Here is a 26960-nt window from a genome sequence, read left to right on the forward strand (position 1 = left end):
TGGAAGTTGGCCCTTGTGGCAGAACTTTAGCAGCATCTTGGTCCACTATAGTGACCAGAGGCTATTGTACTAAGGCAAAATTGTCAGTGACAGACCTCCCAACCGTTCAATTACTTTTTTTTTTACGAGTTTTTGGATCAAATGAAGGGAGTGCCACGATTCGGCTTCACCCCTTCCCTTTTTTTTTCTTTTTTTTTTTAATTTTTTTATTTTAATCCGTCGGCGGTCATCACATCATCGCAATAATGTCAGCCAGCCGCCCAGCCACCACAGCGTCGGAATTGAGAGCCAGGAAGCTCATCATCATTTCCGGCTGGGCAAGGGCTGTAAGTTAACGATTGGGGAACGTAGCTGAAGAACAAGAAGAGAAGAAGAGGCACAGAGATAGGATTAATGCATGGGAACAGGGACAAGAGGGCAGACAGGGACAGGATGAATAGGGAATGGAATGGATGAATGGGAGAAGCGCGAGAGCCCAGCGAGCGATTAATGGCATGGCGGGGCGGCAGCAGGCGAGCCCTGAAGCGAGCCAGGAACCCAGAAGATTAAAGAGGAAAAGCAACATGAGAAGACAAGACAGAAGAACAGAACTCAGGGACCAGGTAAGGTTACCAGAGTGTGTGTGTGTGTGTGTGTGTGTGTGTGTGTGTGTGTGTGTGTGTGTGTGTGTGTGTGTGTGTGTGTGTGTGTGTGTGTGTGCTGAGGTACCACTGGGTCTTCTTTCAGATGTGAAGGAAGGAAGGGGAGGACTGATAGCAGAGAAGGAAGAAGACAAAAGACTAAAGTTACAAAGGATGGTGGTGGTATGCAGAGTCATATATCTTATCTCAGATAATCAAAACTCAAAATTAAAAAAAAGAACTGACTTGATGAACTTCTTTTATTAATCCCTCTTATTTTATTAATATACACTTAGCAGCTTGTTGTTGTATGCTTAGCTTAGCTGTTGCAAGGCATTTAAAAGCTAAATAGTTAAAAAGGTATTTAAAGCTCTTAGTGTATCTTATTGTTTAAAAGTATGCTGCATTATACAATGAATATAATTTAATAAAGTCTGAGTCTATTTTCAATGTGAGACAGTATTGCTTGCTTTGTTTATCAGATGTCTGTTGGTGTTTGTGCAGTCAGTGAGGCTCTGTGCTGTGTGGAAAGTTGGTGAGCAAAATAGCAGCTGAGGCTACTGCATATCCAGTTTCAGTTCTGATAAATCAATCCATATCTGAAAATAAAGTTCCCTCATTATGGGAATAAAAATTGCTCGTTATTTCATTGCATAAGGGGGAAATCAATACAGATCTTTCAAACTGTAGGCCAACTGCCATCTTATCATCCTTGACAAAATATTAGAAAAATGTATTTATCTGCAACTTCTCAATTATCTAATGGATAACCAGCTTCTGTCTTCAACCCAAAGCGACTTCTGGCCTCATCACAGCACAACCACTGCTTTGCTGAATTTTGTTAATACTGTCAACACCCATAGAAATGCTGGAAACCTAGTCTCTACCATCTTCCTAGACATATCAGAAGCTTTTGAAACTGCTGCTCGCCAGAAACTTTTACATAAACTCTCATCCTTAGGGCTCACTAACTTTTCACTGCAATGGGTCCACAGCCATCTCTCATACAGAGCACAAGCAGTGAAATGGAAAATGCCACCTCCTCTTTGTCTATAACTATTGGTATCCCACAAGTATCTATACTAGGTCCCATACTTTTCAACATATTCATCAATGATCTCTACACTACTACAAAAAATGCTACCCTAGTTCAATATTCTGATGACATGATCCTAATCTGCTCTCCCAAATCTCTGTCTGAACTCCAAAACTTTACACAACAATCCTTCCTATCAATTGAAACATGGCTAAATAATTCATTAACTACTATTAAATCTTAAAAAACGAAATTACTGCTCTTTACCCCAAAACACATCTCTACCAAAACAACTGTATCATGTCTGCCAATAACACCATGATAGAACAAGTAAACCACAAAAAATTAGAGTGTCATTATAGATGACAAGATGAAATAAAACAATTTATCACGTGGCTAAAAAAAATTATCAAAAACTATCTTCATTCTAAGAGTAAAATCCTGCCTTACTGACATAGCCAGAAGACCTACAGCCGTTACTGTCATACTGACATCTCTGCTCTGTGTTTCCCCAATCTTCCCTATCCGTTAAGTATCGCAACTGTCCAAACTTGAGTAATGTTATAATAAAATAGCGAAATTTGCACTAAACTATAAGAATATAACACACCACTGTCTAGCCCTCAGAGAATTCAACTGGTTAGAACTATCACATCACCTTACTCTTTCTCAGCTAACTACAATACACAGACTTCTCTATAAGCTACAGAACTGTTCAGCCCTTATCAGCTTAATAAAACACTACTCCCCCCAAAGGAATTTTATGCTGTGGAGAAAAATTGCTATTACTAAATGATCTAATACTGCAGAATATTTGCTATATTCAAATACTGTAGCTAGACTATAGAACCATATCCCACTATCACTGAAATCCATTCAGAATGCAAACTCATTTAAAACACAACTAAAACTTCCCTATCAAATTGATTGATCTGCTCCTGTGTAAATGCCACTGTTGTCTTCAGCTTGCCATATCATCAACCCATTTCTCTTCATTCAGAATCCCATGTCCCACAACTAGTCTTCACCAAAACCTCATTAGTTTTAATAGAATCTCAGCCATATACCTGGTTTAGTGACCCTGTTCACCCCCTCTCACGCCTCTCAACTGTCCAGATTTTCACAGAATGTTCAGATTTTTGACTCATATTTTTGGTCTGTTCATCATAAAATTTGCAGTTTTCTGACAAATCACTGAGGATTGAAGTCAGTAAATAATGACACATATTTGAGTTTCAAACGTAATATCCTTCAGAAAATGCATGCTAATACACATCCTGTTATTCTAGCTACTTTCTAAGTTTATAAGAGCTATATTTAAAATCTGTCCCTATTTTTGTGCCTTTGCCCCCCCCATTATTTGCCTGGATTTCTAGCCCTAAGAGGTTGCGAGGAATGCCCCCACTTCTGTACGTCTAATATAACATTATGATAGCCATATATATCATTGTTTTATATCCCACCTCTTATCTACAATTAACATTTTCTGCCTTACCTAGTTCCTTCTCTCACCTCAATTTCTTTCAATTTCTAAGCACTAATCACATGACCTATTATCTGTTTGACAAACTCATTAATTCACCTCTTCAAATGCTAATTGTTCAGCATCAACTAACGCACAAGTACCTTTTATGCTCTAATTGTTGCCTTTATATCTTATGAATGTAATTTAATTAGCAAATGAATGTACAATTGTTAATGTATATTACTTAATGCGTGTTCATGCATTCTGTGTTTAATCCATTTAAAAATTTTTATGGTATGTTGGAGCTTTTCTTCCCGAGCCTCTGTTAAACCCAACTGGACAAACCTGATAAACAAAATAACAATAAAATAAAATTTTGCGCAATCTAATGGATACCACATTGTATTAAATGACACATTCACATGATGTTAGAGGGCAAATCTCACCGAAGAATTTCAATTCATCTTTTCCAGCATGGATGCTATGCCTTTCTCATGCAACGTCCTGCTAACCTTCTGAGTTAAACACTGTACTCCTATAACCAAAGCCCAGCCCATGCATGTCATCACAACTGTTACACGACCATGATCAAACATGTGTAGAAAAGAATAGTTGTGTAAAATCTTACCATAACCTTAGATGCCCTTCTGACCAATGGACTTTCCCAGTAAACAAACTGCAAATAAATAAATAAATAAATAAAATATGGGAGATCCTCTGCCCCAAGTGACCCGATGTACAGCCAGCATACAACAGCTTTTACCTACTGCAAGTATGTGAGACATCACACATATGGCTTGATGAATGTTAGCCATAAAAAGGATGTCCACACGTACAATTCTCAGAACTGAAATGCCTCAGGAGGAACACCAGTGTCAGGAAAAGGGAAAATGATCTGCTGTCTAAGGAAAAGAAAAAGTAGAGGGGAAAAGGAGGGATGGATCGAATACTGCAACATAGATGAGAAGGACATCTAGGGTTATGGTAAGATTTTACACAACTATTCTACATCCTTCTTTTCTGTTGTTGCAGTATTCATAACATGTGGGAGAGTACCAAAGCTTAGGAGGAAACCTGGGAGGAGGAAGGAACAGAGGAACTTTCTACAAAGCTATGAAGAATGGCTCTAACAAAAGCAGCTTGGATTTAGAAATACTATCCAGCTTGTAATGTTTGGTGAAAGTATGAACAGAAGATCAAGTGGCAGCCTCCAAAATTGTGTTAGTATCCATGCCTTTAAAGATTGCACCTAAGGAAGCCACAAACCTAGTGGAATGAGTCTTAACAGGAACAGGGAGACTCTTACCATGAAACACATAACAAAACAAAATAGCCTTAGAAATCCAAGAGGAAATAGTCTGCTTGGAAACAATCAAACCCAGAGACCTGGGATGAAAACAAACAAAAAGCTGATCAGATTTCCTAATAGCCTTAGTATTCTCCAAATAAAATCTGAGTTGTCTATGCACATCCAAGGTGTGTAAGATCCACTCACTGGAAGGTTGAGGAGAACGGAAAAAAGTGGGCAATTAAATAGACTGATTAAGAGACAACTCATTCACCACCTTGGGCATAAAAGAAGGATTAGTACACAATGAGACTCTATCCTTATGAAAAACAAGAAAAGGTGAAGAAGCCATTAAAGCTTGAATCTCAGAGACTCTCCTAGCAGAGGTTAATGCTAGTAAAAGCATAGTTTAACAGGTACAAACCTTTAAGGAAGCTGAAGCTGCAGGTACAAAAGGGGCTACAGTTAGCTTCTCTAAAACATAATTCAAATCCCAAGGAGATGGAGCTGGTTTCCTGGGAGGATTAATGTGAAGGACAACTTTGAGAAAAAGTTTTACTTCCAGTCTAGAAGCTAAAGGGGGGAATTAAAATCAGACAAACAGAAATGGCTGACAAGTGAACTTTCATTGAGTCAAATCAGTCTTAAGCAACTCACACAAGTAGGAAAGAACAACTGGGATAGCCACTGACAGTGGATCCAAATTATGTGAAAGATACCAAGTAGAAAAACTCTTCCATTTAGATAAATAAGATCTTCTAGTATTGAGTTTTCTGGCCTCCTGCAGTACCCTAACCACATCCTCAGAAAAAAGGTGTCGGAAAGGAATCAAAAGTTTATCACCCACAGAGTCAGTTGTAAAGTTGACAGATGTGGATGAAGCAGAGATACCTTGTCCTATATGAGAAGGTCCACCCTGTGAGGTAACTTCTGATGACTGCCCTCGGCTAAGTGTAGAAGAAAAAGGGAACCAGCTCTGTCTTGGCCCAAAGAGAGTCAGCATCAAGATTTTTGTTTTGTCATGCTGAATCTTGAGCATAACTTTTTGAATGACAGGAAAGAGGGGAAATGCATAAAGAAACATCATTTTCCATGATAAAGTTAGGGTGTCCATCTTCCAAAACAGAGGACCTGGATGCAAAAAGATCCACTATAGAAGCACCCCACCAATGGAACAAGTCCAGAAACACATCCCTGTGAAGCATCCATTTGTGGGATTGAGTCATGGACCTGCTTAGAGCATCTGACACAAAATTTTGAGTGGATAAAATGTAAATTTGCTTGAAGAATCACCTTGAACTGAACTGCCAAGTTCCATGCCATCAGAGCCAATCTGCAAAGAATATGTGACTTTGTGTCCACCCCCTTGCTTACATACCAGAGGACTGTGGTGTTATCCATAAACACTTTCAGAAGTCCTAGATGAAAGAGACAATGGAAAGCCTGTACAACTAGTATGAGTGCCCTCATTTCTTGATATTGACATGTTCCTTCCTTTGAGAAGGAGACCAGAGAGCCTGCACCTTTTCTGATGCAAAGGTTGCCCCACAACCTGTGTCTGAGGCATCTGTGAACAACTCTTGAGTTAACTGAGACTGATGAAGAGGAAGACCTGGATTCAGAGAAAATTGCTGAATCCACCAAAAGAAGCTCTGACTTCAAGCATGTGAGAAGATGAAGTACAAACTCCAGAGGATGGGCATGCTGCTTCCAAACAGACATTAGATACCATTGAAACCTCCTCATGTGAAGTTTTGCCAGGGGCTTCATAGGTATTGTGGATGCCATAAACCACAGTAGTCTTAGAAACTCCCTGGCAGTTAGAGATGGACGAGGCAGTAGACTGCAGAAGAATGAAGTGAGAGACAGAATTTTTTCTGGTGAAAGGAAAGCCATCATGAGATCTGCACCCTAGGAAAATGTGATCATGAGAAGGGGAAATAAATTATTTTTTGAAATGTATTGTGAATCCTAACTTTTACAGGAGAGAGAGAGAGAGATGGCAAACTGCAAATTTAGAATTAATTTTTCTGGAAGAGGAACCAGAAAAAAGAGATCATTTAGGTATGGATATACCTGAACACCTCTAATCCTGCAATAAGCAATCACAGGGGCCAAACACTTTGTGAATACCCTTGGAGCAGTAGACAAAGGGCAAGGCAGAAAACTGAAAGTACAAGGAAGCCACAGAGAAACATAAACATTTCCTGTAAAGAGGATGAATAGGGATGTGAAGATAAGCATTCTTGATGTCCAGAGAGGCCATTTATCCTTGAGGCAGAATAAGAGGAAACAAAGTCTGTAAAGACAGCATGCAGAAAGTAGAAACTTTTAGAAATGTGTTTAAATGGGAAAGGTCCAGAATAGGTCTCCAAGGACCTTCCTTTCTGGGCACAAGGAACATTCCTGAGTAAACCCCCCTTAACCTTTGGTCCAGAGGAACATGTTGAATTGTTCCTTGGTTTTCTCAGTCGTGAAATATCCATGTTGGATAATACAGAGAACTCAGGAATTCTGAGTTATATACTTGCCCAAGCTGGAAGAGGCAGGGACAGATGAAGAGAAAGAGAAGTAAGATTTGGAAGTCTTTGGTAGTCACAGACTACCTGGCCTATCTGGAAAAAGGCTGTTTAGGAGTAGAACCTGAAAGAGAAGCTTTAGGCTGAGGAGGTCTTCTAATAGTCTTCTTAGTTCTGGAAGAAGAAGAAGAAGAAGAAGAAGAAGAAGAAGAAGAAGACGAAGAAGAAGAAGAAGAAGAAGAAGGAGGAGGAGGAGGATGGGTCTGTGTCATAACAAAAGAAGATTTAGAAGGAAAATTTCTGTGAAATTTAGGGACAGGAGATTCAAAAATGTGTTTCAAGTCCTGAAACCCCTTTCCCTTTTCTTGTAATGACTTAAATAAGTCTGCAGCTGCACTACCAAAAAAGAGCACAGAGGAGCATCCATTAGTTTTGCTTTGATGTCATCTGGCAGTGGTTGAAGCCATAACCAGGAGTACCTTCTAAGGACAGAGCCAGAAGCACCTGCTCTAAAGGATGCTTCTGCTGCATCATAACTGCATTTAAGTGAGTGATGAGAACTTGAGAAGAAACTCCTAAAAGGGACATAACCTGATTTTTAATATCAGAATCTGGAATCTCTGAAAGAGCTTGAGAAGCCTGAGAAAAAACAGCCAAAGAATATCTGGACATGTGTGTTTGATAGTTAATGGCACAGAAAGCTAAACTGGCAGAAGTGTAAACCTTCTTCCCAAATTTTTCTATAATCTTGCTCTCCTTATCTGAAGGAAGAGGTTTAGGGGATGGTAATAACCTAGAAGATTTTTCTGAAGCAATGGATACCACAGCAGGTTCAGCTGAAGGGCATGTGTAAAGGAATCGACAATCATCAGGCACCTTGTAGAACCTGTCTTTTAGGAGCAGGAGCCTGAGAATCAGGGGCCTTAGAAGCAGAGGAAAAAGCTCCAAAAATGCTGGCAATACAGGTGGCACAGCAGAAGGAGAAGGAGATTCAGTTTGTAAAAGGTCATAATATATTTTTTGCATCTCAAAAACCCGAGAGCAGTCCCATTTAAAGAATTCTCTCATCTTGTTAATAGTTTCCCCAAAAGATATTTCTTCCACTGGACAATCTGCACCATTGGATTCTTCCTCAGGGGAAGCATATTCTACAGAAGATGTAATTTGAGTTGAATATGCCAAGTAATCCTCATCAGATGAAGGCTCATCCTCTGAAACCTCCTGTTCTCTAACCCTCCTAACAGGAGACAAAGTAAAGGAGGGAGCAGAAACAGCAGAAGGAGGCTTAAGAGCCATTAAAGCCTTAATCAATCCCTTTGAAAAAGTAAATCTGACTAAGGCGACTAAGAGGCTGGAAGATGCTTAGTTTTTTGTTTTTTCTTAACATGTACCTCTGCTTGAGGACCCGACGTATGCCTGCCTTCAATGACTGACACCGGGACCTGTTCCATAACAAGAATTTGAGGTATGTCTCTGGACCCTTCTGGCACCACAAGCCATGATTCCCCTTGAACATATGATATGGACGCCTGCACTGCCTTTGAAAATGTGCCTAGTTTGGATTCTTTAACAGTCTTCAAAGTGGTACTCACCGAAGAACCAGACCCAACCTCCAAATGTACCTCTGGATCTTCACTAACGTCAAGGGATACATCAGCAGAAACAGGAGCAGCAGAAGAGGATTCTGGCTTAGGCTTACTGACCTTCCTCTTCAAAGTCAGCTCAGCCAAAGGACCCACAGAACCCTCCATAATGTCCTTAGCTAATCTTTTCAAACACTGGTTCTCTAAATAAAGACTCAAAGCTGAAAGATGGCTTCTCAAGGTCTTTGGGACAAAGGCCTGACCAATAGCACAGGAACGGTGGTCATGACTTGGAAGTAGACAAAAAAGACAAAGATAGTGACTGTCCTTATGTGGAATTTGCCTTCCACACCTACACTTGCCCTTCCTGGATGACATGAACTAAACAAAAAAGTCAGTAGCAATAAAAAATGTAAACATCAACAGGGCACTTATCTGAAAGCTGGAAGCAGCAAACAGAAACAGGCAGCATACTGACATACGAGTCAAGCGTTCTGAATGGCAGTAGAGAAATTCTGAGGATTGTATGTGTGGACGTCCTTTTTATGTCTGACATTCATCAAACCATATGTGTGACATCCCATGTACTTGCAGTAGCTAAAAGCTGTTGTGTGCTGGCCGGACATCGGGTTGCTTGGGAAGACGAATCTCCCACATGTTAAGAATACTGCAACATTAGAACAGAAGGACTTCAGTGAGATACCATTATGTGTGTCAGGTTACTATGCTGGTGAGTGCTGTGATCAGAAAGCAAAACATGAAAGCTGGGCAGCACCTGCTTTCACTAGCCAATACTGTACACAGCACAGGCATGCTATATTTATATTTTGACTAATAAACAAAATATACATGCTTACTAGCTCAGGAACAGACTTGGCTAGCTGTAATACTGGACAAGGATAATGAGGCTGAACAGTTAACAGATAAATGGTGCATTCCCTTTCTTCCTTTCTCTCTCTCTCTCTCTCTCTCCCATGCTCCCCTTCTTGCTCTCTCTTAGGTAGGTAGAGATAAATACAAACAAAAGGAAAATCCTAATAGAGACATTCTCTTTGAAGTCCTGGTGTCTGTGTGTGTGTGTGTGTGTGTGTGTGTGTGTGTGTGTGTGTGTGTGTGTGTGTGTGTGTGTGTGTGTGTGTGTGTATGTATGTGTGTGGGCGTGTGTGTTTGAGACAAGAACTGGACAGGTAAGAGGAGATCAACTGTGACAAAAACAGCCATCCATGAAACAATGGAAGTTCTACCATGATGCAAACTTACTTACTATCACATCTCAATAGTGATAAGGAGAACCCCAACAATGCAGTCCTTTTTGGCTAGTAAGATCTTAATAATATTTGCGTGCAATAAGTAGGGGGGATTCAGGAGATGGGCTAGAGCTCCCAACTCCCAGAGATGTCTACGACTTGTACATCTTACACTAGAGGTATTCAAAGACTAAAGTCAGAGCTGCTTAAATGCAATGGACAAAGTAAGAAGTAGGAACAGTCATATATTGTTGACTGAAAGGGTGGTGGAGCAGAGGGGCACAATAGAAAAACAAAAAAGTTAATACAAAAAAAAGAGAATGTCATGCATTTAAACCTTATCAATGTAACACCAATTTATGCTATCTTATATTTACATATGAATTGCAGTTCTGTTTGTTATATTCTGTCCATTGTGGTGCAACATTAAAAGTATGTTTGTTTTTTTTCATGTAGAAAGTAACTAAGACATAAACATTAACTGAAACTCACAAACCTTACATTTTTTACTTCTTTCACTGCCGTGATAATTCCTCATAACACAGAGTTAGAAATGTTCAAAAGTACTGGACATGGACTCTTAAAACTATGAAACAAATGAATGTACTAATGATGGAGACAGAATAAGGAATGGAACATATTGGTGGATACCCTTTAAATAAATGAATCAACCCTCCTCAGAGTTACAGCAAATATTGCAAAAATCTGAATTTCTCAAGTTAGATTGCTGTCATTATTAATTTTACAGAAATGTATTCACCTACAGAGTTATTTTAAGAGCAATATCATAACAGATTAAAATAAACAGGCCCATACTGAGTTCCTGGAAGGGAAAGTAATAAGAAATTAAAGGTGGAAACCTACTGAACACAGGAAACACCTGCAAGTATACACAATGGAAATCAAGCGTGACTGGGGGTTTTATGTAAAACTCGTTAATCTCTCACTTGACATATTACGGCATAGTAATATCACATTTTGTACTACCTATCCATGCAAGTGAAGAATCTACAGGACCAAATATGACAGCTAAGCATTTAAAGGAGAACCACACCCACAAGCTCAAAAAACATGTTTATTTCATTATGTTTTGATGTTTCCTACATTTTATCACCACTCTGGGACTATTTACAGTTTTTAAATATTGTATACATAATTTCAGTGTCTGACCACATGGGGTCTAGCATTTTATTTATTTATTATACTTATTTAACATTTGTTTACCGGGAAAGTTCGATTTGGAATGAACCAATTTTCATTGGAGGCCCAGGGAGAAACACTCCAGATGCATGTCTTTGTAATGCGGGAGGAAACTGGAGCACTTGGAGAAAACCCACACAAACACAGGAATGACATGCAGGCTCCACACAGAAGGCATCCCAGCTGAAAATTGAACTGGAGAACCTCTTGCTGTGAGGCGACAATGTAAACCACTGCATCACTGCACCAACCAAGCATCCTAACATCTCAAAGTGATTTTCCTCTTGGTATCCCACAGTGCAGTGTTTGTCTTTAAAACATTAAAAAATAAACAAGCACAGGAATCTGTCTGTTTCCAACCTCACCAACATGAGTGTTGAGGAAAAAATAAAAAACTGAAACAAAAAATAGTAGCCTTAAAACTTCGTTGATGAGCTCAGTCACAATATTTTCCAAAAATATGAAACCCAAGAAACAAGCCTTTATTCATTACAGACAAGTGATCCTCAGTAACAAAAAATCAGAAATGCTTTACAATGTTAAACATATCACTTGGCCCTATATACTTTTCTAGTACTACTGATTAGATCAAACTAAATTCTAGTTAAGGAAAACACTACCTATCTATTTGCAGCCCACATTCCAAAATCAGGTATTAAAAGCATAACATACATATAAATAGATTGACTTTTAACTAAAATCGCTTTCAGCTAACTCGTGCAATAAAGCCTTCATCAGGTCTGTGACAAGAACTAAAGAGCTAAAATCATATACATAGGTAGATAAGTAAAACGAGCTAACTAGATAAATACAAGAAAAAACACACAAAGCTATCTGACCATAAACATTATCTCATTAGAACACTATAAATATAAAGCTGTGTAATACTAATAAGCATCCATCCATATGTATTAATGTACATAAAATTAAGTTATATCTTCTTCTTCTTCTTCTTTTGGCTTTTCCCGGTTAGGGGTCGCCACAGCGGTTCACTATCCGCTCATGATTGGCAGTGGAGTTTTTATGGTGTCGAGTTGCCAGCCCGGCGCCCAACCTTCCACAGAAGGCACAAACACACTCACACCTAGGGCCAATTTAGTGTGTCCAATCCACCTACAGCATGTCTTTGGGATGTGGGAGGAAACCGGAGCACCCGGAGGAAACCCACGCGACCACAGGGAGGACATGCAGACTCCGCACAGAAGGCACCCCAGCCGAGGATTGAATCTGAGAACCTTTTGCAATTCAGAAAAAATGTCAATGTTTTCCAGCTGAGAGAAAAAAAACACCTGTCATGACAGTTTTCATGTTGACAGCCCCAAACAATGTTTATGAAATGAAAACAAGTAGAAAACACACACACACACACACACACACACACACACACAGACACACACAAAAATTACAGAAAACAGTGGATGAAGTAAACTAGTAATGTATGAAAGTGTGCAGCTGTGTGCATGAGTGTGCACCAATATGGTAAATGGGGGAATTACAGCAAAACTTCATGGTAATAGCATCATGAACAATTGTGTATTTTTAATCTACCATTAAATCTCTGGTGTGATGCAAGAGTATACTAAATCTAATTAACTCAGAACTGAGGTTAAAGTAACTATACATATATATGTTTATACACATGCTGCATATCATTTTTTTAGTATTTTGGTACCTTTAGCACATAAAAATATTTGCTCACAAATTCAATAAAAAAACTTTTACAGGTTGTGTGGCAGCTTATGTAAGTTCAACACACTCTTAATAGAACAATAGCAAAGTCCTGGTTTTCTGAATGCATTTAATTTCAGCTGCCAGCATAATTCTTTTTTTCTCCAAAACACCACTGACGTCCCCTTCAAGCTCATCCATCTCCACACAGTCCAGAATGATACATTGAAAACCAGAATGTCTGGGGTGTTCTAAGAAGTGTGTGGATAAGGCGCTCCTCTGGTATTTACATCTCTTGTCAGAAAGATGACCTGAAATCCTCCTTTCCAGCTTATTCATACACTTACCCATATAAAATGCAGGGTAGTCATTACACTTGACCCTATATACAACTTTTTCAGTATTACAGTTACCACCTGCTGAAGATTTCACCATCTTTTTAAGACGGGGCACTTAAATGAATCACACTCCATCAAGTACTCACAGAAAGTGCAATTAGGTGTCCCACAAATTTTTAACCCTCATGTCATCATGGTGTTCCTTAATTTTCTTTTCCACATAGCTATGTATCCCTCTTTTTATATACAAAAGTAGGGTGTTCTCCTAAAACCCCTACAAGCTGCTGATTGCCAGTGAAGATGGCCCAGTTCTCCTTAATAATGGTTTTCATTCTATTAAAATCACAGATGCAAGTTAGAATGCAATTGTCCTTACTTTCCTCTTCTTTTGGGTTCGAGTGGCCTCATTGCATGATTCCACATATGGTCATTGTTAGCTTTAGAATCTCTAATGGGATCCAGGATCATATGGAACATGTTATATCCTCTGGTTAAGAAATAATTCTCAAGATCATTCATATTTTTGAGAAAATGGGCCAAATCTGTGGTAATACATGCTAACCTGTAGCCTTGTGATTTTATTACATTGTGCTTAATTTTTACTGGATGCATGCTATCTCTGTGAAGTAAGTAGTTCACTCTTGTTGGTTCCTTTTTAATTTATTTATTTTACATTTGTTGACTGGGATAGACCGACTGGATACATGTCCATTTTCAGTGGAAGTCCGGGAAGAAAAGCTCCAAGGTAGTCAGAGTCAAAAATATAACAATGTAGACATAATTACAGGTAAGTTATTTATAGAAGATACATGACAAAACATGAGATAGACAAGTTCACAGGTATAGTTATCCCTGGTTTAAGTCAGGGGAATACATTGACAGTAGGCAGAAAGTAAATATTATATACATTTATGAGGAGGGTTAACCAGGCTTGTTACAGCAGGAAAGCCAGTTTAGTGCCAGATGTCTGAGTTTGGTTTTAAATTGGCAAAGGGAGGAGACTGAAGTAATGTTGGCTGGAAGGAGATTCCAAACTCTGCCTACAGAGTTTGCAAAGAGGGCATCCCCAGCTGTATTGTTAATTTTGACTGTCTGAGTTATTAATTTGTTTGAGGATCTAAGCAGTCTCTGATTGTTATGAGCGGTTATAATATTCCTTAGGGATGGTATATTATCTGGACTATAGAGAATTTTTTTAGCTATAGTCAGAAGGCTGCATTGGATTAGACTGGGAAGTTCTAGCCACCCAAGCTGTTTGATGTGAATGCAGTGGTGTGTCCTAAATGGCAGGCCAGTGGCAAACCTGGCAATGTGATTGTAACAGGATGGCAATCTATTTAGGACTGACTTGTTTAGATTAGAGAAAAAGAGGAGGCATATAGAAGTGTTGAGATTAGGTGGGTGCAAGCTATGGCAATCCTGGCTGGAGGGGTTAGGAAGGCTTTTATTCTATACAGTGATCCTAGTTTTTATTGATGTTCTTGATTAATTGATTGACATGCAAGTCAAATTTTAGGTTATTATCAATAATGACTCCTAGTAATTTTGTAGAGGGGTTGGGGGCGATAACAGTGCCATCCTTCACATTAATGTTGAAGGTAAAAGCAGCAGACCTTTGTGTAGGTGAGAAAAGCAGCATGTTTTGGGGGGGGATTTAATAACAGGTGATGTTCAGAGAGCCAGTTTTCTATGGTATTAAAGGTGGACTGGGTAGCAGACCTCAGTTCCGAAGGAGATGTAGCAGAGCAAATCAGGGTGGAGTCATCAGCATATTGGATGCAGCTGATGTTTGGGATGACAGTGTATAAGTCATTAATAAAGATGGAAAACAGTAGAGGCCCTAATATTGAGCCTTGTGGCACTCCAAGGGTATTTTTGGTAGAAGGTTAGAGAGCTTTTCTTTCAGGCGAACAACCTGCTGTCTCCCATTGAGGTAGGATTTAAACCACAGCATAAGTTACTAATTAATCTTCCTTTGTCTTTATCAATACTGACAGCCATATCAAGGAACTGCACTGACTCCGAGCTGATATCAGTGGTAAATTTCAGGAAGGAGGTGAAGTTACTGATGTAGTGGTTAAACTCAATGAATTTAGATTTCTCACCTTGCCAGACAATAAAGCACCATCAATAAAGCAAAGGTAGCTGGTCATAAATCTCCGGTATTCACTTTGCAGCATACATTCCTCTTCCCACTTGCCTAAGGCTACAAAGGCCAGGCTAGGGGCCATAGTTGCACCCATGGCTACCCCCCTCATTTGTTTGTAAGCCTGGCCATTGAAAGTGAAAAAATTGTAACAACACCAAGTCCATTAGCTTTCTCAAGCGTTCAGTTTGCCCTTGTGTAGCACTGTTATTTCTGCTATAAACATCTGTAGCTGCTTTAATACAGTACATGTGTGGTAACACAGTGTACAGTGCTTCATCGTTAGTAGTTACCAATATGCTATGGTATATATACTGAGTTACCATTTACCTAAAAAGAAGTGCCAAACTGCCCTATGTTGCTGAAGTAAAATCAAAGTATAGTGTGTTATAAAAGCAAACAGCAGCTTGAAGTTGCTTAAGCAGTAGTGATGTAGTACATCGAGAACCAAAGTGTTTTACCTTTTCAAACATGGCTTTGTGCTTTACATATGCTTCCCAGTTTACTCGAACCCATTTCTGTGCTAGATTCACAGCAATCTCCTTGGCTTTCTGGGACTTAGATTTGTCCAGGCCTGCAGAAGAAAAAAATACAGAAAGGATGAAGCAAAATAGCTGTGCAAATGCAAACCCTTTTGTAAACGTATTTGCAAAAAAGATGTCCAAAGTCATTTGAAGTATCACATACTTTGGGAAATGCAGGGGTCTTAAATGTATGACAGTACTATTTCTGCATGGCACTGAGCAAGAACTGAGATCAGTTTATGATGCTTACAGGAATAATTTGTTGCATGAGAATGTGTACTATCACAATCAGGATGATCTCTGAGGCTTTTAACTGGTGTGCAGCAAACATATTAATGGGTCTACCTCAACCTACCGAAATTACATTTCTCCGAAACATAATTTTGCGACCCTGTTTTTCTGAAAGGGTATTTATCCAAAAATGCACTTTCATGAAAAACCAAGTCAACGAAAAGCAACCAAAGTTGTTGTAGATTGCGACACAGTGGGGATAAGGGAATATTCTCTTTTCTCTACTGTAGTGCGATCTCGGAGTTAGAATATATAAGTAGTGGGGGTGTGGGGGGTGCAGGGGGCTTGCCCCCTGCAATAAATGTGTTTAGTGTTGTCATTTGTTTTAATTTGCTTTTCGTTGACTCAATTTTTCATGAAAGTGCATTTCGTTTCAGAGAAATGTAATTTCAGTGGGTCGAGGTAGACCCATATTAATATCTAAAAGTGCCATAACAGTGATGTTATGTCAGCACCATATGCTTAGCTATGCTTAGCCAGAAAGGCTAGATTGTGGAGCCAAATGTTATACTACAGTTCTTTTAAATATGTAGATAAATTTTATACTACAGTTCTTTTATCTTTTTTATAATATTTAATACCTCAAATACAGCTGGTTTAGATTTTGATTTCTATTTTCTAGTAATTGCTTTTTTGGCATCCACCATAATTAAACTTAATAAGGCCTTACTATGTCTAGGCAATTTAGACAATGTGTCCTGGCTCAAAAAATAATTTCCTTAGTTATAGACATTTACTCACCCAATATTTCTGACAGAGTACTCTGTAGGAAATTTTTAAACTCTGCCAACTCATTACACTCCCAAAACATATGTTCCCAGTTACCACTTTCTTCCTCATCACACTTTTAGCATTTGTTATGTACCTGAGGAAAGGTCTATGAAGTCTGCTTAAAATATAACATATCAATGCAAATATTTCCAAGCAAAGATCTAAAACCTTCTGGACTTTGTTGCATACTTGGGAGCCATACATATGTTTTCCCATTGTTCTCTTGTAAATTGGCTTTCAAATCTCTTTTCCCAATCTTTTTTAAACTCCCCTGATTGATTCTTATAGTCACCAAGCAATATTTTACATGCCCAACTATTTTTTCCTTTTTTAACAGTGGCTTCTGTTCTACATTCAACTAAAAACTGTATGAGAGTAGGTCTTTCACTTAAGATTCCCCTGTCACTTTCTCTTTGCCTATACTCTGATATCAATCCCTGATCGGTTAAGGCAGTGTCTAGCCTGTAGTCCAAACATCTTAGCTTTATCCCACTCTTTTACATTTCCTTCTCTAGTTATTTGCTCCCAATACCTTGGTTCCTTTGCCAGTTTTCTCCAGTAAATTCCATCTCCCTCTTCCCTATTTTTTATACCCTACTTACAGTCATCCCTATTATCAAAATCTCCTGTCTCCATTCTCGTGTTGACTTAGTTCTTGGAATACTTTCTGCTATTGTATGACTATAATATTCTTCATGGTTGTTATTATTCTCCTTAAGGATCTGCATCCACAATCCCACTCTCTATTTCTTTAACTTCCCATGTGATTCATCATTATCTCTCTCTGTTTTGAATTATAACCTTCTGCTTGTGTTATGTACATGAGCTTTAACTGTGTAGCTCTAAAATATCCCCTCAAATCAGGTAAACCTAAACCACCTTCTTCTGTTGGAAGGATCAACTTATCCCACTTGACTCTTGCCCTTCCTCCCCCCCTCCGATAATTTCCTTTAACTCCTTATTAATGACTGTCCACAATTTCTCCTCTGGTTGATAAAAGTATGTCTATTCTGTATATAAAACTAAAGGGACTAAAACATTTTCACTGCTTGTGTCTTACTATCCATATCCACAAACAAGCGCTTCCATTTTTTCAGCTTCTGTACTATGGACTCTGCTATCTTTTATAGTCTCTTCCCACATATCCTTATTTGCCATAACAAAAGCCTTTTTAACCCATACTCCTAAATACTTCATCTTATTGTGCCCTGATAAATATGGGTATTACCAAATGGTGCAGTGGTGCAGTGGTTAATGTTGTTAAGAAATAACAAAGAAAATTAACACTACAATGGCAACCCAGTGGTACACAGCCAGTAGCAAACTAAAAAACATAAAACAGCACTGTTGCACGAGACACAAAACCTTAATTAAACATAAAATAAAACATGGTAAGTGCTTTCACGCAAGGCCGGCCTTAGGCATAGGCGAACTAGGCGGCCACCTAGGGTGCCGTAAGGCCGGCATCATAAAGGGCGCAATTTCGTTACTTAATTTTACTTCTCTCTCTACATTTTTCAGCTGTAGCTGCACCCACCCTTTGTAACACTATGCCCTCCCCCACATCCTAACTACTGCTCCAATCCACACTATATAATATAACGCAGCTCACACCCGCCTCTCATTCCTTTCTTCATTGACAATAGAGGCAGGTGTAGCTATTGGCTGTCGTTACTTCCTGTGTTCCTGATCTGTGGACTGGATGACATCGGCATGGATTATCGGCAGACTGGTTCTCTCTACACCATGCGGGCTACCAACTGCACTTTCCGCATTTTTTTTTTTGTGGGTGTCCCTTTTTTGCTTCTCTTGCTTAGTAATTTACAATTAAAGCATATTGGTCTACAAGAATCAGTAAGGTGAAAAAAAAACATGTAGCATCGTGTAAATCCTGAATGTAATGTTAAACAGAAAGTCACGCCTGTACCATTTATACAGCATCGACTCCTTCACTGGTTTAAGTGCAGTTGTTTTGGCAGCAGACTTACAAGATGGAAGCATGTCTTCAGACCATGCAAATTTAAATGAGTAATTCTAAACTATATAGAATGGGTTAATGAAACCTTACAAAATTTGATGCATGCCATCTTCTTCTTGGTGCTATACAGAGAATGGGAAATGTACCCTCAATAAGGTGGCTCAATCTGTAAGTAAGGACATGAGGTTGTAGGGCATTAAGCATCTTCTGAGCATGTGATGTGGACTTATTTCATTGACATAGAGAGAATAATAATAGTGCAACTGCTCTAACCTACCACTGAGGTTGACTTCTATGGTATTAGTTTGTTCATTATGCCTGAGATGTTATAATAACATGACTGTTAAAATCGAACTTTGCTTTAACAACTGTATGTGCACTTAACGTTTTAAAACAAAATTACATTTTAATATTTTCCCCATTAGCACCTGGTTTATAGTCTTTTAAATCAACTAAGGAAAATAAACTGACTATTTTATTTGCTCGATTTGCACAGTTACAATATTCTACAAAACTGATGAAATGGCTTCTTGGTCACTGTAAAAAAAATATTTGGACTTATTTTATTTACTACTACAAAGGGACATCGTTTATTCAAGCTGTACAATTTATTTGCCTTTTTTAACAGATAGTTATTATTTCTTGGTGGGTTGATGATTTTTGCCATTGTATGATATTGCTAGAAGAATCTTAAATACATAACTGTGTACATTCTTTTCTGGAATACAATTAATTTGCTGTCTGCAATATAGTTCTTCAGGGAGGGGACAACTTCTGTCATTGTGCTACTGCAGAAATAATCTGAAATACATAACTAAAAACTAATAATTTTGGAGAACATGATTAGGCATGTGTATTGTCCACACTGCAGTTGTATTTTTAGGAGCGGCTGGGAAAGGTGGTTACTTTGTGTGTTATTGCTAAAAATAGAATGAAATGCATTAGGGCGGACGGTATTTACTGCATTTGTCCAGTCAGTCATGCCTTTTCCCTAGTACAACTCTGGTTATGGGGTGGGTGTTGTAGCCATTAAGTGCTATTACCGGACCCAGGCTGAAATGCATTAATTTGAACATGATTTCTTGTATTTTGCCAGTCAAACATACCTGCTGTACAAGTTTTGGTTATTGGTGATGTGGGTATTTTAGCCATTGTGCGTGGCCTTCAGGTATTAATGTCAGAAACAAGCTGAGATACCCTACAATGGGCAATGTGATTAAGACTATTGTAGGGGAATATTTCACTGGGCATTTCTGCCATTGTTTACTGCTGGTAATATGCTAGAGTATATCACAATGAGCAGTATTTCTTGGATTTGGGCTGTAAAACATGTTTCCTCTCCCAAATGCCATTATGGTTACTTGGTGTGGGAAAGTTACTGCCATCATGTTTTATGTTTCTAAAAGCTGAAATTAATTTAAGCAGGCTATTTAGTCCTTGTCATTCCCTCAAAGCTTTTGTGGTAACATGGGTGTGTGGGGGGTGGCAGCAAGGGATTGTCTGTAAGTGCTGTTTTATGTATTTATTTATTATCCAGCATTGAAAATTGATCTACCTGGACCATTTTCAGACTCATCCCAGGTACAAAACTGACAGAGCAACAGTATACAGTAGGAATAATTCTAGAACATAGTATAGATTCAAAACAGTATTTTAACCTACGGAGAAACACACTTAATACACAAAAACTAAATGACATAGCAGGTTACAGCTAAATGCCTAGTACAAGCAAAATTTGTGGAAGACAAGAAAGGTGAAGGCTTGTGTATAACTTTATATAATTAAATATCCACTTTGATGAGGTGATTAGTAGTTATTTATGACTTACTATTTAACGTTTTCTTGCTTAGAGTTGACCTTGCATTGATGTGGACCCATCCATTTCAGTTAGTTTGAGCAAGTCACTACTCCTTACAGCCTCGCCTTGATTTGGAGTCACCAGACACCAGTTCCTACAATACAGTCTGCAGAGGTCTCTGTGAAATCCTAAGAAATTTCTATAAGCATTCCTAATGGAACTTGCACTAATGGATTATATATCTTGCATTATATACATACTTATGGTAGCATTCATCTAAAACTTGCTCTTTTTGGACCACTTAAGCACCCCTTTTGCTCTCCATACCCCCACTGACTTCCAGAACCACTGATCATAAACCTGCATTTCTTAAATCAATTTCTCTAAACATAATTTAGTTATGACCGCCAGGCAAAGGCAGATAAATTACAATCCTGTACATTTTTTTCTCTCACTTTGGAACAGAATCACAAAACTCTGTGGATATATATATATATATATATATATATATATATATATATATATATATATATATATATATATGTGTGTGTGTGTGTGTGTGTGTGTGTGTGTGTGTGTGTGTGTGTGTGTGTGTGTATGTATACATATACATATATAAAACTCATGACCAATCTTCTATCTATGGAACTTTAGCACTGCAATACAAGTAGGTGCTGTACACTGCTAACACACACATACACACACAAGGTCCAGATTTATACAACTGCAGCAATCCCGACATCTTACCAACTTCATTGTATGTAATATGCAACACTTTTCCAATAGTTGCAAAACTGCACAGGAATTTCGGCCCTTCATCCCGAATGTCAAAAACTTCAATTTTACAGCCTCCAGCAGAAACTACAAACAGCGAGTCACCACCACAGCAGATGAGATCTGGTTCATTTTTAATAGGAATAATTTCCTGGCTAACAAATGGGTGGCAGTTGTAAGTCCTAACCATCTTTTTATTCTTCAGCATTGGAAATAAGCTGATTGAAAGATGTACTGACTGAGGAAGAGGGAGAATTCCTAAGCAATCATGTTTACAGCCAAAGTCTTACTTTCACATTTCTCACTACTCCGACACGCTCGTCATTGCTGTCTGCAATGAGTGACTCCGCCTTCAGCATCCAACCGCAACGTTTGTGCTAGACAGAAACTTTTCTTATGTGTTTTTTTTTACCATTGAAAGTACATACTGAAATCGTGTCTATTACTAGCTTTTGCAGCAGTCGGCTCTCAAACCAATACAGCACATAATTTTCTTTTACTGATTGTCTACGGTCATTAATACCTTGTTGACTAGGTAAGCCCAGTGGGCACAAGTTTTTAGAAGCATCCCGTTGTTTTTTAACACTTTTTATTCGTTTTATTACACCTATTATTTATTTTCTTTAACATTTCGTGCTGGGAGTTGGCCAGAAGATTATTTTGAATTAGTTAGTGTAAGACTTGTTTATGGATACACTTTTCCATAATTTTATCCAGAGGGGAAAGGATAGCTATTGGTCTATAGCTTGAGAGTTCAATGGAGCTGCTACCTTTATGGAGTGGTATGACATGGAATATTTTCCAGACAGAGGCTTCAGTTATGGTTCTGTTCATCAAAATAGTGACAGGGTATGCTATGACATCAGCAGGTAGTCTGCAGGGAGGAGGTCAGCTGAAAGGGTGGTTGGTTTGAGTTTTGTGATTAGGGCTGTAATGAGAGAAGTCGGAACTTTTTGGAAGCTAAAGGAGATTGTCACTGGGTTTAAGGGTTTTAGCATTAGGGCAAGTGGGTTTAAGTTTGCTAGCAAGGGCCTAGATGGTTTCTGTGAAGAAATTGTTGAAGCTGTTGGCAATGGACTCTGGCACTTTTTGGCTAGGGGCTGAGGGGGCTGGATTAGTGGATTGTCCTGGGTGGAGGAGTTTAATACCTGCCCAGAACTCCTGTGGCTTGTTGTGGTGGTTCTGCTGATGGTAGAAATTTGTCTAGCAATATGGATTTTTTTTTGTATCATTCCGAGGCCAATTTTCAGTGGCGGCCTGGGGAGAAACGCTCATGATGCATGTCTTTGTGATATAGCTAGAGATAGAAAGACATAGATATATTTGTTAGTTTTTTTGGTGCCTTCACTGTCAGCATTATGGAATTCCATATTTCAAGCAGTTATGATGTATTGTTTAATTGATAATATTGATGCAGAAATGCTCCCATGTCATTTTCAGTTTTTGTAATGGAGTAGTGATAAAACACACTGCCATTCTTGTATTTTAAAGTAAATCATAAAGATTTCAGAATAGTTACAGCATTGTGTATTGTTTGGCAAATGGGTGAAATTCTTGGCTAGGCTTTAGGGCCTCCTTGCCAGTAGCCTATAATCATGTGAATCACTTAATAGGTAGCACGCCTGAATTGCCATAATCAAGAGCTGGCCTTTGTTTATTCATTGCAGGACCAGAAACTCAGACTTTGCATTATACTTGAAGAGCTTGTTTATAGGATCTGTAAAGTGCAAGGCATGTGGCTTCTATATGAGTGTATATCATGAGAATGTTGTATCGGCATGAAGGAAAATAGCTGGCCATCAATTCGGCTGTGACAGTCTTCTATTTAGCCCTGATTTCAAGTCGTTTACAGACATTCTGGTGTTCAGGCAAGAATCTTGTCTTTAAATCCACATGCATTTTTTGTACCCTGAGGCTGTCACAATCTCAGTCTTGTACACTAGCAACAGATCAAGCAGGTTTATTAAGGAGAATTAGGCCTTCAATTGCAGTCAACTACACTACAAGGTGTCTGTTGCAGTATGACTGTTTTTTCATGCATTTAAACATTGAAATAACTGGAGTGGGTTTTGTGGGAGTGACCCATCTGTGGGCATGGCTCAAATAGGAGTGTTCCTTGAGTTCGGTATGGGTGGGGCTTAAGGGGCACCAGAGCAGTACTTCGCCTAGAGCGCCGTTTCAGCTAAGGCCGGCCCTGCTTTCACGACTTGTCGTTGCTTCATCAGACCATCTACAAACACAGTCAGGACATGCATTTTAAATATAAAATAATGAAAAACTAGTCAATCACTGTATAAAATCAATATAACAATTAATAAAAAACATCTGCATAATACCAATATTAAAACTCAGACTCCGAACCAATAGAGTGAAACCTCAGGTGTAACTAACCTATCAAACTCATTGAATACATTAATAAACATATCCCAATTAAAATAATATGTGGGTCAGCCCAATCATTACACTAGAATGATTCAATAATAGGTTTATAGGTAGGTACTAGGCTATTGTCCCTAGGGCTTATATAAGCCTAGCCAAAAGGGTACCCTGGCTTTTGCCACCCAAGAAAATTATTTTCCTGTGTCCCTGTCGAGCAGAGCCACAGAAGTGATCCCCGGGGTGAATTTCCTATTTCCCATCCAATCATCAAGATTTTTCTTGAAGAGTGCTAATGAGGAGCTTTGTTTGATATAGATAGGTAGTTTGTTCCAGAGTATGGGAAATCTCTGGGACAGGAATCTATCCCTCCAGCATGTTCTGTTTATTGTGGTGACAAGGTTTAGGTCCCTAAAAGGTGTAGCTTGGAGGGATTGGGATTTCTTTGAGTGGAGCATGTCCAAAAGCTTTGGGTTTGACATAGCTTTGTATGTTAGGCAGAGATTGCCTCTGAGTAGGCGATATGCAACGGAGTAAAGCTGAAGTTTTTTGAGACGGTCTGTGTAGGGCATCTGTTTGAGGCAGTAATCTTCTTTGTGAGGTATTTCTGCAGCCATTCCAGTTGTTGTAGATGTCTTGTGAGGTACATACCAAAAGGGGCATTGTACTTTATAATGGGTCTAATGAGTGATGAGTAGAGGGAACAATGACCGCTTTTTTCCTGAATGAGAAACCTTTTGTGATGAGGTGGGCCATGTAGAAGGATTTCCTGACTACAGTGGTGATGTGATTATCAATGGAGAGACTACTGTCCACCTGTGTCTCAAGGTCTCTTATTACACTTCCGGTGTTAAGTAGACTACTGCCTATGTCGTAGTTCATGAGTACAAAGTTTTTACCAAAGGGGATGACAATGCACTTTTTGGCATTGAGCTTGAGGCCATGGCTTTGACACCAGGCATCTGTCTCAGTGAGGCCCTTTTGTAGGATGTCCACATCGTTAGGAGTTTCGATTATGGCTCCTAGTTTGCAGTCATCTGCGAACTTCGTTAGCCAAAGACCTTCTGTGTTAGCCTGTACTTCAGAGAAGTAGATACCAAACAGGGGAGGACCCAGGACTGAACCCTGTGGTACTCCACTTGTCTGAAGTTGGATTTGGAGTCTGCTACTTTCAGAGACTGGGTTTTGTCAGTGAGCCAGTTGGCAACCCATCTTGTGACACAGGGATTTATACCTAGTTTAGTGAGTTTATCTATAATTCCAGAGTGGGAGATGGTGTCGAAGGTCTCGCCTTGACGAGATCTAGATAGGCTGTGTAAGCAACCTTACCCTCGTCTACAGTTTTGGTGACTGCTTCAAAGAAGTCTGCCAGGTTTAGGAGACATGATCTGCCTTTTACAAATCCGAACTGGGTGGGGTCGAGAGTTTGGAGATTACCAATGTCTTTGTTTATAAGTTCCATGATGATACATTCTATGGCCTTGCAGGCCAGGCTCATCATGCTAATGGGGCGGTAGTTCCCGGGGTCCATGGTGGCTCCCCCTTTATAGAGTGGGACAACCATCTCTGTGCACCATTCAGTGGGCACAAAGCCTGAGGTGGGGCTATGATTGAACATGGTACTTAGGTGAGGTGCCAGTTTGTTCTGTAGTTCGTGTAAAACGCAGTCTGGGATGTTGTCAAATCCCATGGATGCTGTATTCTTGGCTTTGGAGTGTGTAGTTTTTTACTTGTGCAGCCATGATTACAGGAATGTTGCATTCTTCCGGTATAGAGATGGGCCCATTAGGGGGTGAGAGGGGGGTAAAGTTAGCACTGAACCTATATGCCAGGATGTTGGCAATATCAGTTGGTTCTGTATATGTAGTGCCATTGTGCTGTAACTCAGAGCAGATCTGAGTGTTGCCATTGGGATTCTTGACATAGCTATAGAATGCTTTGTGGTTGTCTTTAGAATCAGTGGCGATTTTGTTTTCATAACTAGCTTTGGAGGTTTTTATGAGGGATCTCAGGTTCTTACTGAGGCTGACCAGGGAGTTCCTCCAATCATGGGATTTTACTCTTTGCAACAGTTTCTTTCTTCTGTTGTAGAGTTTGTTTATGGCAGGGGACCACCAAATTGGCTTCCTTTTTTTTGGTGGATAGCATCTTGGTTCTATTAAGGATAGCATGATCCATGCACTCATGTAAGTGCTTATAAAGTGCATTTGTGTAGGATTCAGCAGTTGTACCTCTATTGTCCGTCTCCATGGGTGTCGTGAAGTTTGCCACTTCTGTCTTAAGAAGCGTGAAGTTGGCTTTGGAGAAATCTTTTTATGGTGGTTTCCCTATTAAGGGGTGGGGATGGGATGTGGATGTCTAGGGTGATTAGCTTGTGATCAGATCTGACCAACGAGGAATTGACCTCTAGTGTGGAACACTGGTCGCCCATGTTATGAATCAACATGTTCTACAAACTCCTACTACAAGCACTAGAATCTTAGCCTATCCTAAATACATCTTATTGTTCCCTGATAAATATGGGCATTACTGAATGGTGCAGTGGTGCAACAGTTAATTTTACTTCACAGCAAGAGGTTCTCTGGTTTGATTCTCATATGGGGTGCCTTCTGTGTGGAGTCTGCATGTCCTCCCTGCATTTGCGTGAGTTTCCTATGGGTACTCTGGTTTCCTCCCACATTCCAAAGACATGCCTCCGCTGAAAATAGGCTCTCTTCTAGTCAGACTTTTCCTGGTCAACAAATGTTAAATAAATAAAACCAGTTCATGTGTGGGTACAGAATTTATGGCTATAGACATTTTATTTATCTTCATTAATTTTATATCCCCCAAGACATGAAACTTTCTCAAAATGTTCCACAATATTGAGAAGTAATTTCCTGGATTTATCTGGTACAAAATAATATCACTTGTAAATAAAGCCAACTTTTCTTGATTACCACACCAATTATATCCCTGCATTTCTGAATCCTTTATTTTCTTTGCCAATGACTCCAAGTATAGAGCAAATAACAAAGGGGAAAGAGGATACCTCTGCCTGCTTCCTCTGTTCAAACAACTTATCAGATAGGAGAACTCTCCCACTTTGTGTCTTGCCTGCGATCCTTCATATATCATCTTAAATAACATTATTATTGTATCAGGGAATACAAATGCTTCCATTGACCGAGCTGATGTCAGTGGTAAATTTCAGGAAGGAGGTGAAGTTACTGATGTAGTGGTTAAACCAACAACAGTAGTATTTTCTTACATTCTGCTTCCCTCTGGATCATCGTTGTTCTATTAATGTTCCCCTCCACAAAACAAAACTGATTCATAGCTATCAATTTTGGCTACAA

The 26960-nt window shown here is 39.2% G+C and overlaps 1 protein-coding gene across 1 annotated transcript in view; it reads right to left on the reverse strand.

The window, feature by feature from the left end:
- TREH (trehalase) overlaps window positions 1-26960 on the reverse strand; it is a 341626-nt gene that overhangs the window by 46676 nt on the left and 267990 nt on the right. Inside the window, exon 13 of the mRNA XM_044079440.1 lies at window positions 15572-15684. Within this exon, the coding sequence (XP_043935375.1) occupies window positions 15572-15684 (113 nt within the window). The remainder of the gene's footprint in view (window positions 1-15571; window positions 15685-26960) is intronic.

The sequence above is a fragment of the Protopterus annectens genome, chromosome 8.part0 (assembly GCF_019279795.1).
Source record: "Protopterus annectens isolate FY-2018-M chromosome 8.part0, PAN1.0, whole genome shotgun sequence".
Classification (NCBI taxonomy): Eukaryota; Metazoa; Chordata; order Ceratodontiformes; family Protopteridae; genus Protopterus; species Protopterus annectens.